This window comes from Pristiophorus japonicus, chromosome 5 (genome assembly GCF_044704955.1).
Source record: "Pristiophorus japonicus isolate sPriJap1 chromosome 5, sPriJap1.hap1, whole genome shotgun sequence".
In the NCBI taxonomy this organism is placed as follows: domain Eukaryota; kingdom Metazoa; phylum Chordata; class Chondrichthyes; family Pristiophoridae; genus Pristiophorus; species Pristiophorus japonicus.
Window position 1 is genome coordinate 191,805,772 of NC_091981.1, and position 17,656 is coordinate 191,823,427.

The 17,656-nt window shown below is 42.5% G+C and overlaps 1 protein-coding gene across 1 annotated transcript in view; it reads right to left on the minus strand.

Annotated features, from left to right (window-relative positions):
* The window catches only part of LOC139263941 (adenylate cyclase type 1-like), a 513,151-nt gene that overhangs the window by 46,163 nt on the left and 449,332 nt on the right, over window positions 1-17,656 (minus strand). The window contains exon 17 of the mRNA XM_070880028.1: window positions 17,546-17,644. Coding sequence (XP_070736129.1) covers window positions 17,546-17,644 — 99 coding nt within the window. The remainder of the gene's footprint in view (window positions 1-17,545; window positions 17,645-17,656) is intronic.

Sequence of the window (17,656 nt, forward strand, 5' to 3'; positions counted from 1 at the left end):
AAACTGAGGCCCTGTCTGCTCTCTCAGGTGGACTTAAAATATCCCATGTCACTATTTCAAAGAAAAGCAAGGGGGTTATCTGTACTGTCTTGGCCAATGTGTATCCCTCAATAAACATCACTAAAAAACAGATTATCTGGTCATTATGTTTGTGGGACCTTGCTGTGTGCAAATTGGCTGCCATGTTTCCTATGTTACAACAGTGACTAAACTATGTATTTCAAAAAGTACTTCATTGGCTGTAAAGTGCTTTGGAACGTCCGTTGGTTGTGAAAGGCACTACATAAATGCAAATCTTTCTTTCTACATTAGTATATTGGCGCTTTTGAGATGTGACACTATGGGCAGCTATTGATTGTAAGACTTTTAATTAGATAGACAAATTAATAGGGCTTATCAATGTTTCTGTGAACTAGAAACAGCAATTGTTTGGCCCAAAGTTACAGGAATCCATTATTTTATAAAGAAACTAAATGAAATGTGATTGCAGTAGGGGTAGAAGTAAAAAAAAACATCTGCAGAGCAACATGGCTTCTGTCTTCATTAGATAACAGGAATATCATCTGTGGAATATCGCTGCTCAGGTGAATATTGTTAAATTAATAGTCAAGTTTCACTTGATTGCCTTTAGAGCTAAGGTAGAAATTTTGATTTTCTCTTTTTGGTTATTTGCCTCTCTGAAGAGGTTACATATATTACAGAGAAGGGTACAGATAATACCTGGTCTGTCAGAAAGAATGGGTTTGAAGGTCTAAGTGGCTTTTCTTGGTCCATAGTTTCTTATGCACTTGTATTCTTTTTGTTATAATCCACATTGTGCTGCTTAGCTGAAGAGGATTCTATGAATAGTAAAGTGAGCTCAATACCGTTTACATTTAAAGAATCTATTATCACTTGGTGCCTTCCTTGTTATTTCAAGCTACTCGATTGGTCTAAAATTGCGTACGAGGTGTGCATATGCTCGTGGGGTCCCCGCAAATTCCGGGTTTAGCTATGCGAAGCATATGCGCCTAAACCTGGCACTTGCGACTCTTTTGACAGATCGCAAGCATCTGAAACTAAAGGGCCTCCGTGGGCGGAGAGTTGGGCTATTTGCCCAACTCCTGCCCAGCAAATGTACTTCAAATTCTTATGACTGAAAAAAGCAGGCGTAAGGCCTGCTTTTATCAGCATAAGACTTTTAAAGTATAGAAAAATACATTAAAAAAATAATTTAAACATTTAAAATCCTGTTAAATAATGTCAGTTTATTTTTAAACCCTTTCAAATATGTAAATTTATTTTTCAAAAAATAATTTTTTGTTTTAAATAATTAAATTCCAATTTTATTAATTTAAAATATGTGATGGTTTATTTTAATAGTTATTTTCAGTGTTTGTGTGTCTTGTGGGTTATTCCCATTCATACATATGATGATTCTGTACATACGAATCACCATAAGTATGAATGGGGATCCCCATTAATAGGTTGGGCTAGCCCACATGATCCCATTTATGCATACGAAATCCTTGCACTCCTGGGATATACATGTGCATCTACGAAGGCCTTTGCATTGTGGCCCATGACCACAAGCCTCCAAGCCTCTGGGACCACCAGATAGATTTGTAGACCACAATTTCTGGGTCTGTATTTTGCTTAGAAGTTGGAAGGGTAATATTAAGGATGGATGTTCAAATCCTATTTGGATGAAATGTTTACTACCAATGACTTTACTGTCTGGAGATGATTTTTTTACAACATTTTGACCTAGCTACAGGTTGATCTTCAGAAGCTTGAGTTCTGGGTGACTGGAAAGCTGACCTTCAAGCTGATTTACAGCCAATAAAAATACTACCTTTTAAAAAAAATAGTGCCTACTTCTAAACTGGATGGTGGGAGCTGGAAGGGAGAAGACGAGGTAAGGATTTAAAACATTTTTTAAAAGTATCGAGTTAGAATGTGTAGGATAGAGTTAGAGTAGATGAGGAAAAAGAATAAAGCTATAGTTAAATATAAAACAAATAAAAAAGGGCAGAGTGAATGGGAAGAAACAAGATGTGGGACAAGCAATATATATGTTTAAATGCCTCCATTTTATGTGATTTTTGAGGTGCTTATTTTAGTAGTTTAAAATTTTTTTTTTATTTTATAATAAAATGTACTGTATTGGCTGTAAAGTGCCTTGGGATGTGGTCATGAAAGACACTATATAAAGGCAAGTAATTATTTTCTTTCTTTGATAAGGCTGTTTCTGAGTAGTTTTATTACTCTTATGCTATAGCTGAAAATAAACAAAACCGATTGGCTGGGTGCCAGCAGTTTAAAGGTTAACACTTGATCCCTGTTTATAACATTTTCATGATGCAGGCCAGTCATGCCTGGAATACAGCTTGGAATAATGAAGATCTTTAGAACACTTCTTAAAAAAACTCCATTCAAACCAGATATGGTGCAAGTAAAACTTAAATACATTTTCTGATAAAATTATCACCATAAATATCATATATACATGAACAGACTAAATAAAAATCTGAGAAATAGCAACTCATTTATTCCATGGAGAAGACTTTAAAGCTAGATATTTCTCATACATGGATGAACTCGGTCATTGTGTATTCCTCACACAGCATGTGGAAATTCATTGCTGTGAAAACATTTCAATGTCTGAATTCAGTATAAATGAATAATAGATTGATGCATCTGTTATAATGATATTTCCACCCATTTATAGTAGAAATCTGTAAACTCATTTTGCATTATTTAGCCTGTCATGGACAGTGTAATATGTCATATAGTACAATGGAATTTGATGCACTGATTTAAAAAATGCATAAATCAATGTCTGGGCTCTGACCAAACTATTTTATCAGAATTTTAAGGACCTGTTCATCTCAATTAAATTACAGCAACAATTGTGTTTGTACCAAAGTATGCTCCTAGTTTCTGGTCAGGTTTACAAGCTCAAGAACAAGAGAACTGCACTACATTCTTTGGATTATAGTCTTTGCATCACCTTTTGAATCAGCAGCAAGAATGCAGAGATTTCAAGTGGAGTTGTCTGTTTATTGTAACTGAACTTCAACTTGTCAAAGTCGTAGCCAGTAATCCTCAATCAGCTGGGCCCTGAAGTAATGAGATTTTGTCATGGAAAACAAGATGTTGCTGCTAAACTGCTATAGGGCTCGAGAGCGATATACTGCTGCTTCTTCGTGAACAAAGCCTGCTCATCACATTTTTGGAGCCCACCCATTAGATGCTAGAATTTAATGTATTTAGATTCATATGGAGTTGCATATCTTTACACAATTTATATAAGACAGGGGTGTTGTGTGACTACTTTACTGAACAGGCAGTTATTGCTGAAACCAGTCTCCAGTAATCTCTGCTCTGTGAGTCAAAAGTTGGCAATGATTTATAACTTATAGCATTAATATCAAAGCAGCCATTTTCCTCTACAGTCAGCTCCACCCTTCCCATCCACGCTCCGACTATAGGCAGACTCCTCGCTTGGAAGCAGAAGCACAGGGAATTGATCAGAGGGATGGGTATAGTGAACATCAAAACAGTATGAACTGCCTATTATTTTTCACAATTAAGTTACTTTTCAGGGTAAAATACTAGTGCCTGTTGCTGTGTCAATGTGACATGTACACTGCAGCTACTGGATAACTGTAACAGGAAGCCCACAGGGATGTGTTTGGAAAAGTACCTATTTAGTAAATATAAAGCAAATCCTGCTGCTAGTTTTTGATTTTCGGTTGGGTTATGATGGCGAGTTCTGTTCAAAAGCAGTAGGAAAAATGTAATGGTCCTCCGACCAGTGAAGGTCAATTTGTAGTATTTCTCCAATGGCCCAATAAGTGAATGTAGGGCGTGGTTTGCAACTGAACCATACGAACATACAGGCCGAAAAATTGGAGTAGTGTTGGAATGCAACACGAAGTGGCCATCACCTGAAGAAGTTGGCTCAAGGCATGCTGAAAATTGGGCCTCGAGCCTCATGTGCATAGAATTGGTGAGCCATGGATGCCAAACAGGTGTCCTTGTGCAACTCACCGATTGAGGGCCTTGGAAACATCGTCTGCCGCTGGCTCTGAGCTGGTTCGCAGATATATCTGGTGGGGGGAGGCGAAGCAGAGGGGGATGAGCCTGAGTAGGCAGGGGCCTGCAGCACTGTTGTGGAGCCAGGAGGAACACTTCCTTTAAGCACCGCTGGTTAGATCCTTGTACACCCAGAACAACTGAGTATGCATGATGCAAGCTCCGCCCAGGTTATGCCAAATTTGGGAGTGGAGTTGTAAAACAGGCATAAGCACCCTGATTAGCATATTCAAGGGGCTTAACATTTGTTTCAGACAGGCATCCGAGACATTTGGAAGTTATCAGTTTCCAATCTGGCAGCCGGTGCACTTCTGAGGGAGATCGGGTGTGAGAGATCACGCCAGGAAATTGATCCCCAACTCTCATTTTTCATCCATAAAATCGGCACGACAAGAACCAATTTTTCCATGTTCTCTGCAGCAGTGGAGCGACAAAGATTATCTTGTGAAAACACTATTTGCATTCACTAATAGATGACACACCGACAACCATTGCCAGCACTAAGACTGATTAAATCCAGATAAAATCCCCACTTAATAGGTAAAACAGATATATTGCAAAAAAGATAGCAAATTCCAGGGAGTGATTTGGAGTTGTAATCAAATTTTGGAGACCAGATGATGTTAATTGCATTTGATAATAAAAAAAATTCTAATGGTTTTTGACATCTCCTCCCCTTGATTAAGTTACTGTCTGATAATCATTTCCAGATATCCACTATTCTAAACACAAGCTGAAAATTGGACCTGGAAGCAATTTGTACAGATGAGAAACTTAGTCATTTGCTTGAATTACAATTGCATATATCTAAATTGCGTGGGCATATGTCATATACTTCAAAAGGACTATCGCGCTTTATTGACGGTGCATTCATGCGACAAATTTAACATTGATGTGAGGTGTTTATTTTTTTCAGCATTGTACAAATGCTAAACTTGTGGAGTGGAAATCCTGTGGGTAAAGGTTCCACTTTGGGTGCAATTGGTGATCCGGATGCAATTTGTGCTCAAAATTGAGCTAGTTTTGAGAAGAGCATTTTTCTCTTTTGCTTATCGCCGAATGTAAAATCTGCCATGAACCAGCACAATCGGGAAGCATTTTAGAATGTAATTTTCTTCAAAAAAATGTTTACATTAAAAAATATTCCATGATATATTTAAGAGTGGCCACCTGGTTCAGTTTTATTAAAACAGCTTGAAATATCACAAAAACAAGGGGGCGAACTTGCCCTTTTTTGTAGCCGCATTAGTGCCTCTGGGAGGCGCTAATGGAGCGCAATGAGGTTATCGCCTGGGGGAAGGGGTTCATAGCACCTCCAGAGAAATTGCCCCGGAGCTTTGGGGGGTGTTGTGCCGTCAGTGCCACGCCCCGTGATTTGCGCCTGGCCTGGCGGACACCTGCAGCCGGGGCACCCCTTTGCACCACATGATGCAATATTTTTCTGTCGGCCGACTCTTTTGTCGGCCTGACAATGGCGGCCCTCGTCTCGACCGGCTGCCAGCCTGCAGCCCGGCACTCCATTATGGATCTAGGCCATTGGCTGGGTTGAGGTGGTGACCGAGTGGTGACCGCCAAAGAGACTGCAGAGTGCGCAGTGGCCTTCCCCTTTAATTAAATTCCGCATCAGCGCTATGCGGAGCATCCTCGTAGCACTGACATTACTGGTGGGGCACTGAGCTCCGGAGCGTGGCACTGGAGTCAGCGCCAATCGACCACCCCGGGAGCATCCCACCACACATGAGACTAGATCTCGGGGGCATAATCTTAGAATAAGGGGCCACCCATTTAAAACTGAGATGAGGAGGAATTTCTTCTCTCAGTGGGTTGTAAATCTGTGGAATTCGCTGCTTCAGAGAGCTGTGGAAGCTGGGACATTGAATAAATTTAAGACAGAGATAGATAGCTTCTTAACTGATAAGGAACTATGGGGTTATAAGGAGCGGGCAGGGAAGTGGACCTGAGTCCATGATCGGATCAGCCATGATCGAATTAAATGGCGGAGCAGGCTCGAGGAGCCCCGTGACCTACTCTTGCACCTATTTCTTATGTTCTTATATTCTTAGATGCGGAGCGCCTCCGATAGTGCTCCTCCTCCGTTGAGGGGAGAAGTGCTGAATTCCACGCTGGGGGTGAAACGTCTGGGCAGGGCGATAAATGTCTCGACCCCAGAAGGTTATTGTCTCCAAATGGGGCGCAGGGCAATTTGTCCCCAAGCATTTTTAATCAATGTCTAGTCCACCACCTGTGGGTAACCCAATTTTAAATAACTGAAATGACTTTAAAAATCTATACAGAATCATTTGCTTGTTATAGAAAATAGGTGCAGGAGTAGGCCATTCGGCCCTTCGAGCCTGCACCGCCATTCAATGAGTTCATGGCTGAACATGCAACTTCAGTACCCAATTCCTGCTTTCTCGGTGTACAGTGGTCAGTTAGTAAATTTAAAAATTTATATATTCAAAAGCTTTAAAACATGCCTATTAGTTTCTTTGTGCCTAAAAAGCTTAATTTTTGGAGGCTCCTTGAAGGCCTGCAATTGAAGCAATTAGTGAATTTGATCTGGGGGTGTGGCCAGTTTTCTAAGCAGGGTTGGCTTCCAGCATGATGATTTTTAAACTAGTACAACAGATTGAGGAAACTCGATTTGCAGTGAACCTAATTTGTGCTTAAAATTCCACGATCTTTTGTGCTAGTTTGGCTGATTTCAGGTGATTTGCACTGAAAAAAACCAGTGCAACCTAATGGAAGCCAACATAGTCAAGACCCCAACGAAATCTGAAGCGAAGCCTTCTTTAGCAAGTCTCACTTTGCTTTGCTCCAGTGTTAGGATTGGACTCTGACTCCAGATTCAGGCAATTTCCTACATTACAACAGTGACTACACTCCAAAAGTACTTCAGTGGCTGTAAAGCGCTTCGAGACATCCGGTGGTCGTGAAAGACACTATATAAATCCAAGTCTTTAGTGCCGATGCAAACTGGTGCGACAGTTGTAGTGCAAATGGCAACCATGGTTTATGAGCCCAGTAAAGGAGCAAATTGAGGCAAGAGATTTTAACAAAGCAGATTAAAACTAACAATAATCTGATCCATCTATATGTTTACATATGTATAGATATACTAGTCAAATTTATGACAAAGATATAGTAAAGTTGTTACATTGTTTTAAAACTCTGTGGTCTGCACAGAACGGTCTTAAAGGGAGTGGACTTAAACAGAGTGGTTTATTTGGGAATTTGGAAAGAGTGGGAATTCAGAGAGAGGGGGAAGGAGATGCAGCTTTTTGCACACACTATTTGTAGTGCTTTGTGTTACAGGTAGATATTTAATTTCATTACCCATTACTTAATCCAGATCAAATAAGAAGTCAAGGAGCTAAACTGTAAACTAAGTTAATTAAATACAAATGTAATTAAATTTAATTACATAGAACAAGGTCAGATAGGGACAGCAGTGCAGGTGGTGTGCCGCAACAGCAGCATGTGGGAGTTTGTGGAGAGCATTGTGATCCCGGACAACCATGTTTGCAATAAGTGCCTGCTTCTTGAGGAACTTCAGCTCAGAGTTGTTGAGCTGGAGTCTGAGGAGCAGACATTGCAGGACACCAGGAAGGGGGAGAGTTGGTGGTGCAGGTCTGGTTAGTCGTCAGGGACAGGAAGGTGTGACTGCAACTCAGGCAAGTCAGGAGACCCCAGGTGCAGTGCTAGAGGAGCCTCAGCCTTTGCCCGTATCCCATAGGTATGAGATTTTTGCTGCCTGTGTGAATGAGGGAAAAACATGCAGGATGGATGAGCAGGCTGATCATGCTGCAGGAAGCTATTCAAGTGGGGGGAGTAAAAGGGAATGTAGTTGTGATAGGGGACAGTATAGTCAGAGGGATCGATACTGTTCTCTGCAGCCACAACCGGGAGTTCCAAAGGTTGTGTTGCCTGCCTGGTGCCAGGGTTAAAGACATATCCTCGTGGCTGGAGAAGAACTTGGAGTAAGAAGGGGAGGGTCATAGAAACATAGAAAATAGGTGCAGGAGTAGGCCATTCGGCCCTTCGAGCCTGCACCGCCATTCAATGAGTTCATGGCTGAACATGCAACTTCAGTACCCCATTCCTGCTTTCTCGCCATACCCTTTGATCCCTTTAGTAGTAAGGACTACATCTAACTCCTTTTTGAATATAATTAGTGAATTGGCCTCAACAAGTTTCTGTGGTAGAGAATTCCATAGGTTCACCACTATCTGGGTGAAGAGATTTCTTCTCATCTCGGTCCTAAATGGCTTATCCCTTATCCTTAGACTGTGACCCCTGGTTCTGGACTTCCCCAACATTGGGAACATTCTTCCTGCATCTAACCTGTCTAAACTCGTCAGAATTTTAAACGTTTCTATGAGATCTCCTCTCATTCTTCTGAACTCCAGTGAATACAAGCCCAGTTGATCCAGTCTTTCTTGATATGTCAGTCCCGCCATCCCGGGAATCAGTCTGGTGAACCTTCGCTGCACTCCTCCAATAGCAAGAATGTCCTTCCTCAAGTTAGGAGACCAAAACTGTACACAATACTCCAGGTGTGGCCTCACTAAGGCCCTGTACAAATGTAGTAACAACCCCCTGCCCCTGTACTCAAATCCCCTCGCTATGAAGGCCAACATGCCATTTGCTTTCTTAACCGCCTGCTGTACCTGCATGCCAACCTTCAATGACTGATGTACCATGACACCCAGGTCTCGTTGCACCTTCCCTTTTCCTAATCTGTCACCATTCAGATAATAGTCTGTCTCTCTGTTTTTACCACCAAAGTGGATAACCTCACATTTATCCATGTTATACTTCATCTGCCACGCATTTGCCCACTCACCTAACCTATCCAAGTCACTCTGCAGCCTCATAGCATCCTCCTCGCAGCTCACACTGCCACCCAACTTAGTGTCATACGTACTCCACTAGTCACTGCCTGCCATTCTGAAAAGTACCCATTTACTCCTACTCTTTGCTTCCTGTCTGCCAACCAGTTCTCAATCCACGTCAGCACACTACCCCCAATCTCATGTGCTTTAACTTTGCACATTAATCTCTTGTGTGGGACCTTGTTGAAAGCCTTCTGAAAGTCCAAATACACCACATCAACTGGTTCTCCCTTGTCCACTCTACTGGAAACATCCTCAAAAAATTCCAGAAGATTTGTCAAGCATGATTTCCCTTTCACAAATCCATGCTGACTTGGACCTATCATGTCACCTCTTTCCAAATGTGCTGCTATGATATCCTTAATAATTGATCCAGTTGTCATGGTCCATGTAGGAACCAACGACATAGGTAGAACAAGGAATGAGGTTCTGCTGAAAGAGGTTGAGGAGTTGGGGTCCAAATTAAAAAGCAGAACCTCAAAGGTAATAATCTCTGGATTGTTACCTGAGCCACGTGCTAATTTGTATAGGGATAAGCAGATTAGAAAGTTAAATGCATGGCTCAAGGAGTGGTGTGGGAAGCAGGGGTTTTGCTTTATGGGGCAATTCACCAGTACTGGGAAAAGAGGGAACTGTTGGGATGAGCTTCACTGGCATCAGTGTCCTGGCGAATCGAATAACTAGGGCAGTAGACAGGGCTTTAAACTAATGGTGCGGGGGGGTGGGGGCGGGCGGGGAGGAGGATTGAGGAAAGAATAAATTTTAAAGCAGCAAGAGAAATGTCAAGGCGCCAGAGCAGAGCAGAGTTTTGGGTAAAAATAAGCAGAGTGGGTCAGGAAGGGACAGAGAGAGTAACAAAGGTAATAGGGCATTAGTGACTAAGGTGACATCAGGGAAAATAGAAAAATGCCAAAGTTAAATGCACTATATCTGCAACAACATAGATGAATTAATAACGCAGACAGAAATTAATAGGTTTGATCTAATAGCCATTATGGAGACGTGGTTGCAAAGTGGCCAAGGTTGGATACTTAATATTCCAGGATACTTAACTTTTAGAGGAGATAGGCAAAATGGAAAAGGAGGAGGGGTAGCCATGATAAAAGATGGGATAAAGACAGTAGAGAGAAAGGATCTTTGCTCGAAAAATCAAGCAGTAGAATCAGTTTGGGTGGAGCTAAGAAACAGCAAGGGGCAGAAATCATTGGTGGGGAGTTGTTTATAGGCCCCAAAACAGTATCGGTAATGTAGGGCACAGTTTAAATCAGAAAATTAGATGTGAATGTAACAAAGGTAATACAATAATCGTGGGGGACTTTAATCTACATATAGACTGGACAAACCAAATTTGCGGTAATAGTGTGGAGGACCAATTCATGGAATGTATACAAGATGGTTTTCAAGATCAGTATGATGAGGAACTAACTAGAGAACAGGTTATTTTAGATCTAGTATTGTGCAATGAGAAAAGGTTAATTAATAACCTTGTAGTAAAGGGGCCCTTAGGGAAGAGTGACCATAATATGATAGAATTTTCCATTAAGTTTGAAAGTGATTTAGTTAAATCCGAAACTAGGGTCTTAAATCTAAACAAAGGAAACTACATAGATGTGAGGAGAGAGTTGGCCAAAGTAGATTGGGAAACTACGTTAAAAGGTATGATGGTTGTGGTGTCCCTGCACCTTACTACAAACTCACACGAGGCATGTACTGCAGACACAGTCACTACGTGACCTTAACCTTTATTCCCAGGACCAAGGAGAGCTGACCCTGGGTGGGACCTCCCCTTTTATACCTGGAAACCCAGGTGAGGAGTGTCTCCCACAAGTTCACCCCCTGTGGTCAGGGTGTGCATTTCTAGGGTATATGTACAGTGTACAGGAGTTGCATGAAGGTTACAGTTACATGAAGGTTACCGTTGCATGATGGTTACATACGTGACAATGGTTGACAAACAATAGCTTGCATTTAAAGAATTAATACATAATTTACAACAAATGTACATTCCTTTCAGGCACAAAAAATGCACAGGAAAGGTAGTCCAACCATGGCTAACAACTGTGTACAGTTTTGGTCAGAGAAGGTTCACTCGGTTGATTCCGGAGATGAAGGGTTTGACTTATGAAGAAAGGATGACTAGGTTGGGTCTATATTCATTGGAGTTTAGAAGAATGAGAGGTGATATTATTGAAACATATAAGATTCTGAATGGTCTTGATAGGTTGGACGCAGAGAGGATGTTTTCATTCGTGGGGGAATCTAGAACTAGGGCATAGTTTAAGAATAAGGGGTTGCCCATTTAGAACTGAGATGAGGAGGAATTTCTTCTCTGAGAGTCGTAAATCTGTGGAATTCTCTGCCCCAGAGAGCTGTGGAGGCTGGGTCATTGAACGTATTTAAGGTGGTGATAGACAGATTTTTGAGTTATAAGGGAGTGAAGGGTTATGAGGAGCAGGCAGGGAAGTGGAGCTGAGCCCAGGATCAGATCAGCCATGATCTTATTTAATGGCGGAGCAGGCTCGAGGGGCCAAATGGCCTACTCCTGCTTTAAATTCTTATGATCTTATGTAACAAGAGAAGTTAAAGATAGTATTAGGTCAAAGTAAGAGGCATATAATGTTGCCAAAAAGAGCAGTAAGCCTGAGGAATGGGAGGATTTTAGAATTCAGCAAAGGAGGACCAAGAAATTGATAAAGAAAAGGAACACAGAATATGAGAATAAACTTGCAAGAGACACAAACACAGACTGTAAAAGCTTCTATAGGTATGTAAAAAGGAAAAGATTAGCAAAAGTAAATGTGGGTTCCCTACAGGCTGAGACAGGAGAAATTATAATGGGTGTTAAGGAAATGCCGGAGAAATTAAACAAATACTTTGAGTCTGTATTTACGGAAGAAGATACGAAAAACCTCCTGGAAATAGTGGAGCACCAAGGGTCTCGCGGGAATAGGAACTGAAAGAAATTAGTATTAGTAAAAAAATAGTACTGGAGAAATTAATGGCTCTGAAAGCTGATAAATCCCCTGGAGTTGATGGCCTACATCCTAGGGTTTTGAAAGATGTGGCTATAGAGATAGTGCATGCATTGGTTGTCATCTTCCCAAATTCCATAGATTCTAGAACAGTTCTAGAACAGAGAAAATGCTACAATCTATTATTAAGGACATGGTAAGAGGGCAATTAAAAAATAATAGGATTGGGCAGAGTCAATGTGGATTTAGGAAAGGGAAATCATGTTTGCCAAATCTGTTAAGAGTTTTTTGAGGTTGTAACTAGCAGAATAGATAAGGGGGACCAGTGGATTTGGTATATTTGGATTTTCAGAAGGCATTTGATAAGGTGCCACATAAGAGATTATTGAACAAAATTAGAGCTCATGGAATTGAGGGTAATATACTAGCATGGATTAAAGATTGGTTGATGGACAGAAAACAGAAAGTAGGAATAAATGGGTCATTTTCGGGTTGGCAGGTCGTAACTAGTGGAGTGCCGCAAGGATCGATGCTTGGTCCCCAGCTATTCACAATTTATATCAATGATTTGGATGAGGGTACCAAATGTAATATATCCAAGTTTGTTGATGATACAAAGGTAGGTGGGTGAGTAAGTTGTGAGAAGGATGCAATGAAGCTTCAAATGATATAGGCAGACTAAGTGAGTGGGCAAGTACATGGCAAATGGAATATAATGTGGAGATTTGTGAAGTTATCCACTTTAGTAGGAAAAATAGAAAGCAGAGTATTTTTTAAATGGAGAGAGATTTTGGAAATGTTTGTGTTCAGAGGGATCTAGGTGTCCTTGTACACGAATCACTGAAAGTTAACATGCAGGTACAGCAAGCAATTAAGAAAGCAAATGGAATGTTAGTCTTTATTACAAGAGGATTTGAGTATAAGAGTAAAGACATCTTATATAAGGTTTGGTGAACATAAGAACATAAGAAATAGGAGCAGGAGTAGGCCATACGGCCCCTCAAGCCTGCTCCGCCATTTAATACGATCATGGCTGATCTGATCATGGACTCAGCTCCACTTCCACGCCCGTTCCCCACCTGGGGTATTGTGTAAAGTTTGATCTCCTTACTTAAGGAAGGATATACTTGCCATTGAGGGAGTGCAACAGAGGTTCACTAGACTGATTCCTGGGATGGGGGGATTTGCCAATGAGGAGAGATTGAGTAGACTAGGCCTATATTCTCTAGAATTTAGAAGAATGAGAAGTGATCTCATTGAAACACACAACATTTTTACAGGGCTTGACAGGGTAGATGCAGGGAGGATGTTTCCTCTAGCTGAGGAGACTAGAACAAGGGGTCACAGTTTCAGAATAAGGGGTCAGCCATTTAGGATTCAGAGGTTGGTGAAGCTTTGGAATTCTCTACTCCAAAAGGCTGTGGAGGCTCAGTCTTTGCATATATTCAAGACTGAGATAGATAGATTTTTAATATTAAGGGAATCAAGGGATATGGGGCAAGTGCAGGAAAGTGTTAAGCTCGTTCAGCCATGCTTTCATTGAATGGTGGAGCAGGATCGAGGGGCCGAATGGCCTACCCCTGCTCCTAATTTTTATGTTCATATGTTCTTATGTAACTCCATCAAGTTTAGAAATAATTGGATTAGTGGCTTGAACTAAGAGCATAATTTTTGACACCTAATGAAACCATTGTATTGATTCAATATTCACAAATACAATAGTCTGATGCTGTACTTTAAATGTTATTGCCATTATGTTGGACCTTGTTTTTCAAATGAATTGTACCACTAGATGATAGTTTGATTAGTACAAACAACAATTCCATGACAAAACCAGTGGAATAGTCAATTGAGATCACACAGATCTATATACATTTGGAAGTACAATTAAGTTTGTGACACTTTCAGAATTTAAACTATTGAATATTACTTGGCTAAATTGGGCACTTCACCATTAGTAACTAAAGTTGCAGAATGGCTTTAATTTAGTCTCGACTGACCACTTGTCTGACTTGTGATCTCTTTATTAGATCCGGTTCTGAGTCACTCATTTTTTGTTGGAATCAACTATAGGTTGCTACAAGTCTCTATATATTCCTCCTTTAAGAGAACTGGCAGGTTACTAACATATGAGATTACCAGAGTATGACTGTATCCAATTTTAATAAGGTGATTTGCCTGCTTGCGGCATTACTTTTCAAGACTGTTTTTAATTTGTTTCTCATGACAACATAAAAGGATTGTGTGTTGCCATGGAGGAAAATTCTCCGTTAGTAATATGAAGCAGAAGCACAATACTGAAGATGCTGGCAATCTGAACCAAATACAGAAAATGCCGGAAACACTCAGGCAGCAGCTCTCGAGAGAACACAATTTGATTTTTCCCGTTGTGGAAGCCTTTCTCAGAATTGGAAGATAATATGGATTAATAACATTTAAAAAGAGGCGAGGAGTTGAAAAATAACAGACAACAACTACACAGGGAGCAGGGAGGAAGGGAAATAGGATGATCTGTAACATGCTTAGGTGGAGAACAGGAGATAGTTAAATGGCAGCAGTGATTTGCACCTGGAGTCCATTTAAGCATCATCTGTTCTCCACCTCAACACTTTACAGGCTATTTTATTTCTTTCCTCCTGTGTGTCTGGTTCTTTTTCCCTTTTGCATTCCTTTTAAATGCTGTTCATTTGTCATATCATCCAGTTCTGAAAAATAATTCCACATGCAAAAGGGCAGTTTGTGTTCTCTTGATGGATGCTGTCTAACTTGCTGAGTGTTTCCAGCATTACAGGTGTGATATCTAAAATCCGGAAACCGCAGGATCGAGGTCATTCCGGATTCCGGGTATTTCTGGATTTTGGAACGTCTTTGCCTGGGCTGAGGAAGGTAGGTACGGTGGAGGTCGGTCGGGCCGCTGGAGGTTGGGGGGGGTTGGTCGGGATGCTGGAGTTTTGGGGGTTGGTCGAGCCGAGGCCAGGGGTGGCGGGGAGGAGGTTCGATCGGGCCGCCGGGAGTGGGGGGTGGTCGGGTGGCCAGAGGCCGGGGGATGGTGTGGCCGGGGGATGGTGTGGCCAGAGGCCAGGGGAGGTGTGGCCGAGGCTGGGGGAGATCGGGTGACTGGAGGCCGGAGGAGGTGTGGCCGAGGCTGGGGGATGGTGTGGCTTAGGCTGGGGGAGGTCGGGTGGCCGGAGGCCGGAGGAGGTGAGGCCGTGGGAGGTCAGGCTAAGGCGGGGAGTCTGGATTTCAGAACATTTTCCGGTTTCTAGACGACCCCGTCATGGATTGGCCCAGTGTCCGGACTCTGAAACTCTGGATTTTGGACGTCGCACCTGTATTTGTTTGTGTCTCTCTTTGTACTACAATGATGAGCAACATCTTGGATATGTGTAACGTGCCACACCTTGAATGATACTTTTGTCAATATATCTTATCATTGCATATGCAAATATTACTTTACAACATTGCAATAATACATTTTTTACATCACAAAACAAAAAAATATAGTCGTAAGTAGGAAGCTCGTGACACGATAAAGTGTATGCAAATTTAGAAGCACAGGGGCCGAAACCTATCATCCCCGAAGGGACGGCCATCGCGGGGTTTGAGCGGGCAATCGAAAAAATCAATCGGCCGCCGCGGTCGGGTGTTTTCCCCAACCCGAGCCATGTTCAGCTTGGGTGGTATTTGAGCGGTGAGCACTTCTGACGGAAACGGCAGGGTGAAGCCACGGTAAAGGAGTTAGTGGCATGGTGAGGTCTTTAGCGGGCGAGCTACTGGAAAACGACCACACCCGCGAAATTCAGCAGCAACAACCGAGGACTTCTTCAGGCAGTGCCCAGTCGGTGCACGAATGCGACACCGCTGGAGTTTTGCCGCGATCGGGTCCGTTTGGTAGGAAAATAGTTTTATTATATATTAGGGTTTTTATTTCAGACTCCAGCATCCGCAGTATTTTGCTTTTGATAGTTTTATTCATTGTTTTGGCTCCATCAAACCTGCTGAATGCTGCTCAGAGGTTTGCACATATCCCTGTACTTTTGTACAACTTTCAGGTCTGACTCTTTAGTGGAGGCCTGTGGGCTGCAGAGACCTGCTTGGCAGGGTTCACTCTGAGGATGGGAGGAGTGTTGGGAGGGTGACACCTGATACACCTGGTGAGAAGCAGGGTGGCACGCAGGAGAAGGCGTCGCCATCAGCACCGTGCAGCGGGCAAGGGAGGCACCAGCCATGAGTCATTAATTCTGTGCCAAACCAGTGTGCCCGTCTTCTTCTCCAGCCCAAATCAGAATTGCGGTTCGCTGCTTGGGGACCAGGGATATCCCCTGTCCACTTGGCTGCTCACTCCACTGCGGAAGCCCAGGGTAGCCAGAGCATCCATACAATGACGCTCATTGTGACATCAGTTGCATCATCGAGCAGTACATTGGCATCCCTAAGCAGAGGTTCAGGTGCCTGGACCGCTCTGGTAGCACCTCGCAGTACTCTCCTCAATGGGGCTCCATAATCATCGTGGTCTGCTACATGTTGTACAACCTGGCCATCATGAGGGGACAGGTGCTGGAGGTCGAGCCAGTAATACCACCTGAGGAGGAGGAGGAGGAGGAGGCACAGGAGGAGGAGGAGGATGATCCCCATCGCCCCAGAACTAAGAGGCGTTGACCCATCGCCACTCTGGAAGGGTCAGGTGCAGACTGCCCAGCACCCTCCTGGGAGGGTGTGTCCTCACTTTTATATGGAGTTGCCTGACACCTCCCCTGCAATCTCCCTCCATGTATTATGTACTGCCTGTCTGCCAGGCCTCCCCTCATCAGGAAACTATTCTTCTTCTGTCCTCCACACTGTCCATCAATGTCTCCAGCTCCATATCAGTGAATCTTTTGGCTCTCCTTGAACCTCTTACACCAGCCAATTTTCTAACCTCCTCAGGGACTTGTGCAAACCCTGGTCTTTAAAAAGGCCAGGAAGCAGCTAGCTCATTTAAAAACCCTTACCTGCATGCTGAATTTCTCAGTGGTCATAACGCTCGAATTAAGACAGCCACATCTCTGAAAAATCCACTTTGGAAGGGTTCATTAATGCTGGAAACCCATTTGTTCAATTTTGGAGTTGAATATGGGGTGGCTTAACCACACACAAATTTCAGCACTAATGGCCCCGAAAAGGTGGGGGAAGCACCAGCTTTCCAGTAGTACTGAATTTTGGGCTCACAGTCTCCACTCAAAGCAGCTGGCATTTAGAAAGCTGAAACCCAAATGATATTGACACTAAATGATGACAATTCATTAGCAGTACATGTAGCTGTTCAGTTGATTCTGTCTGTGAACCTTAGAGAGCTGCACTTGGTATAAATGCAATTGCAGCAAATTCCACCAAAACAGGACAGGGATGTCCAACTTGCTGTGTTATAATGCCAAGAAACTAGATCAGGCTTAGTTTACATTTGTTCAGAATCAATTTTTTCTCCATTGCTACCAGGTATTTTTGGTGCCCTTTTACTTGTGGAATCGGAGAACAGCTACTTTATTGGTTGTTTTCCCTGTGTGTGCTTAGAAATGATGACTCACCATTAACTTAAAAACTTCAAAAGCAATTGCTCACCTTGGTTCCAGTTGTTGGGACAAGTCCAACTGCTCCCATGTAAGTGCTGCCAATTGTTTTGATTTTCTCTATATCCTTATAGCATTCCTTGTCCATTAGCTTTTGTACCAA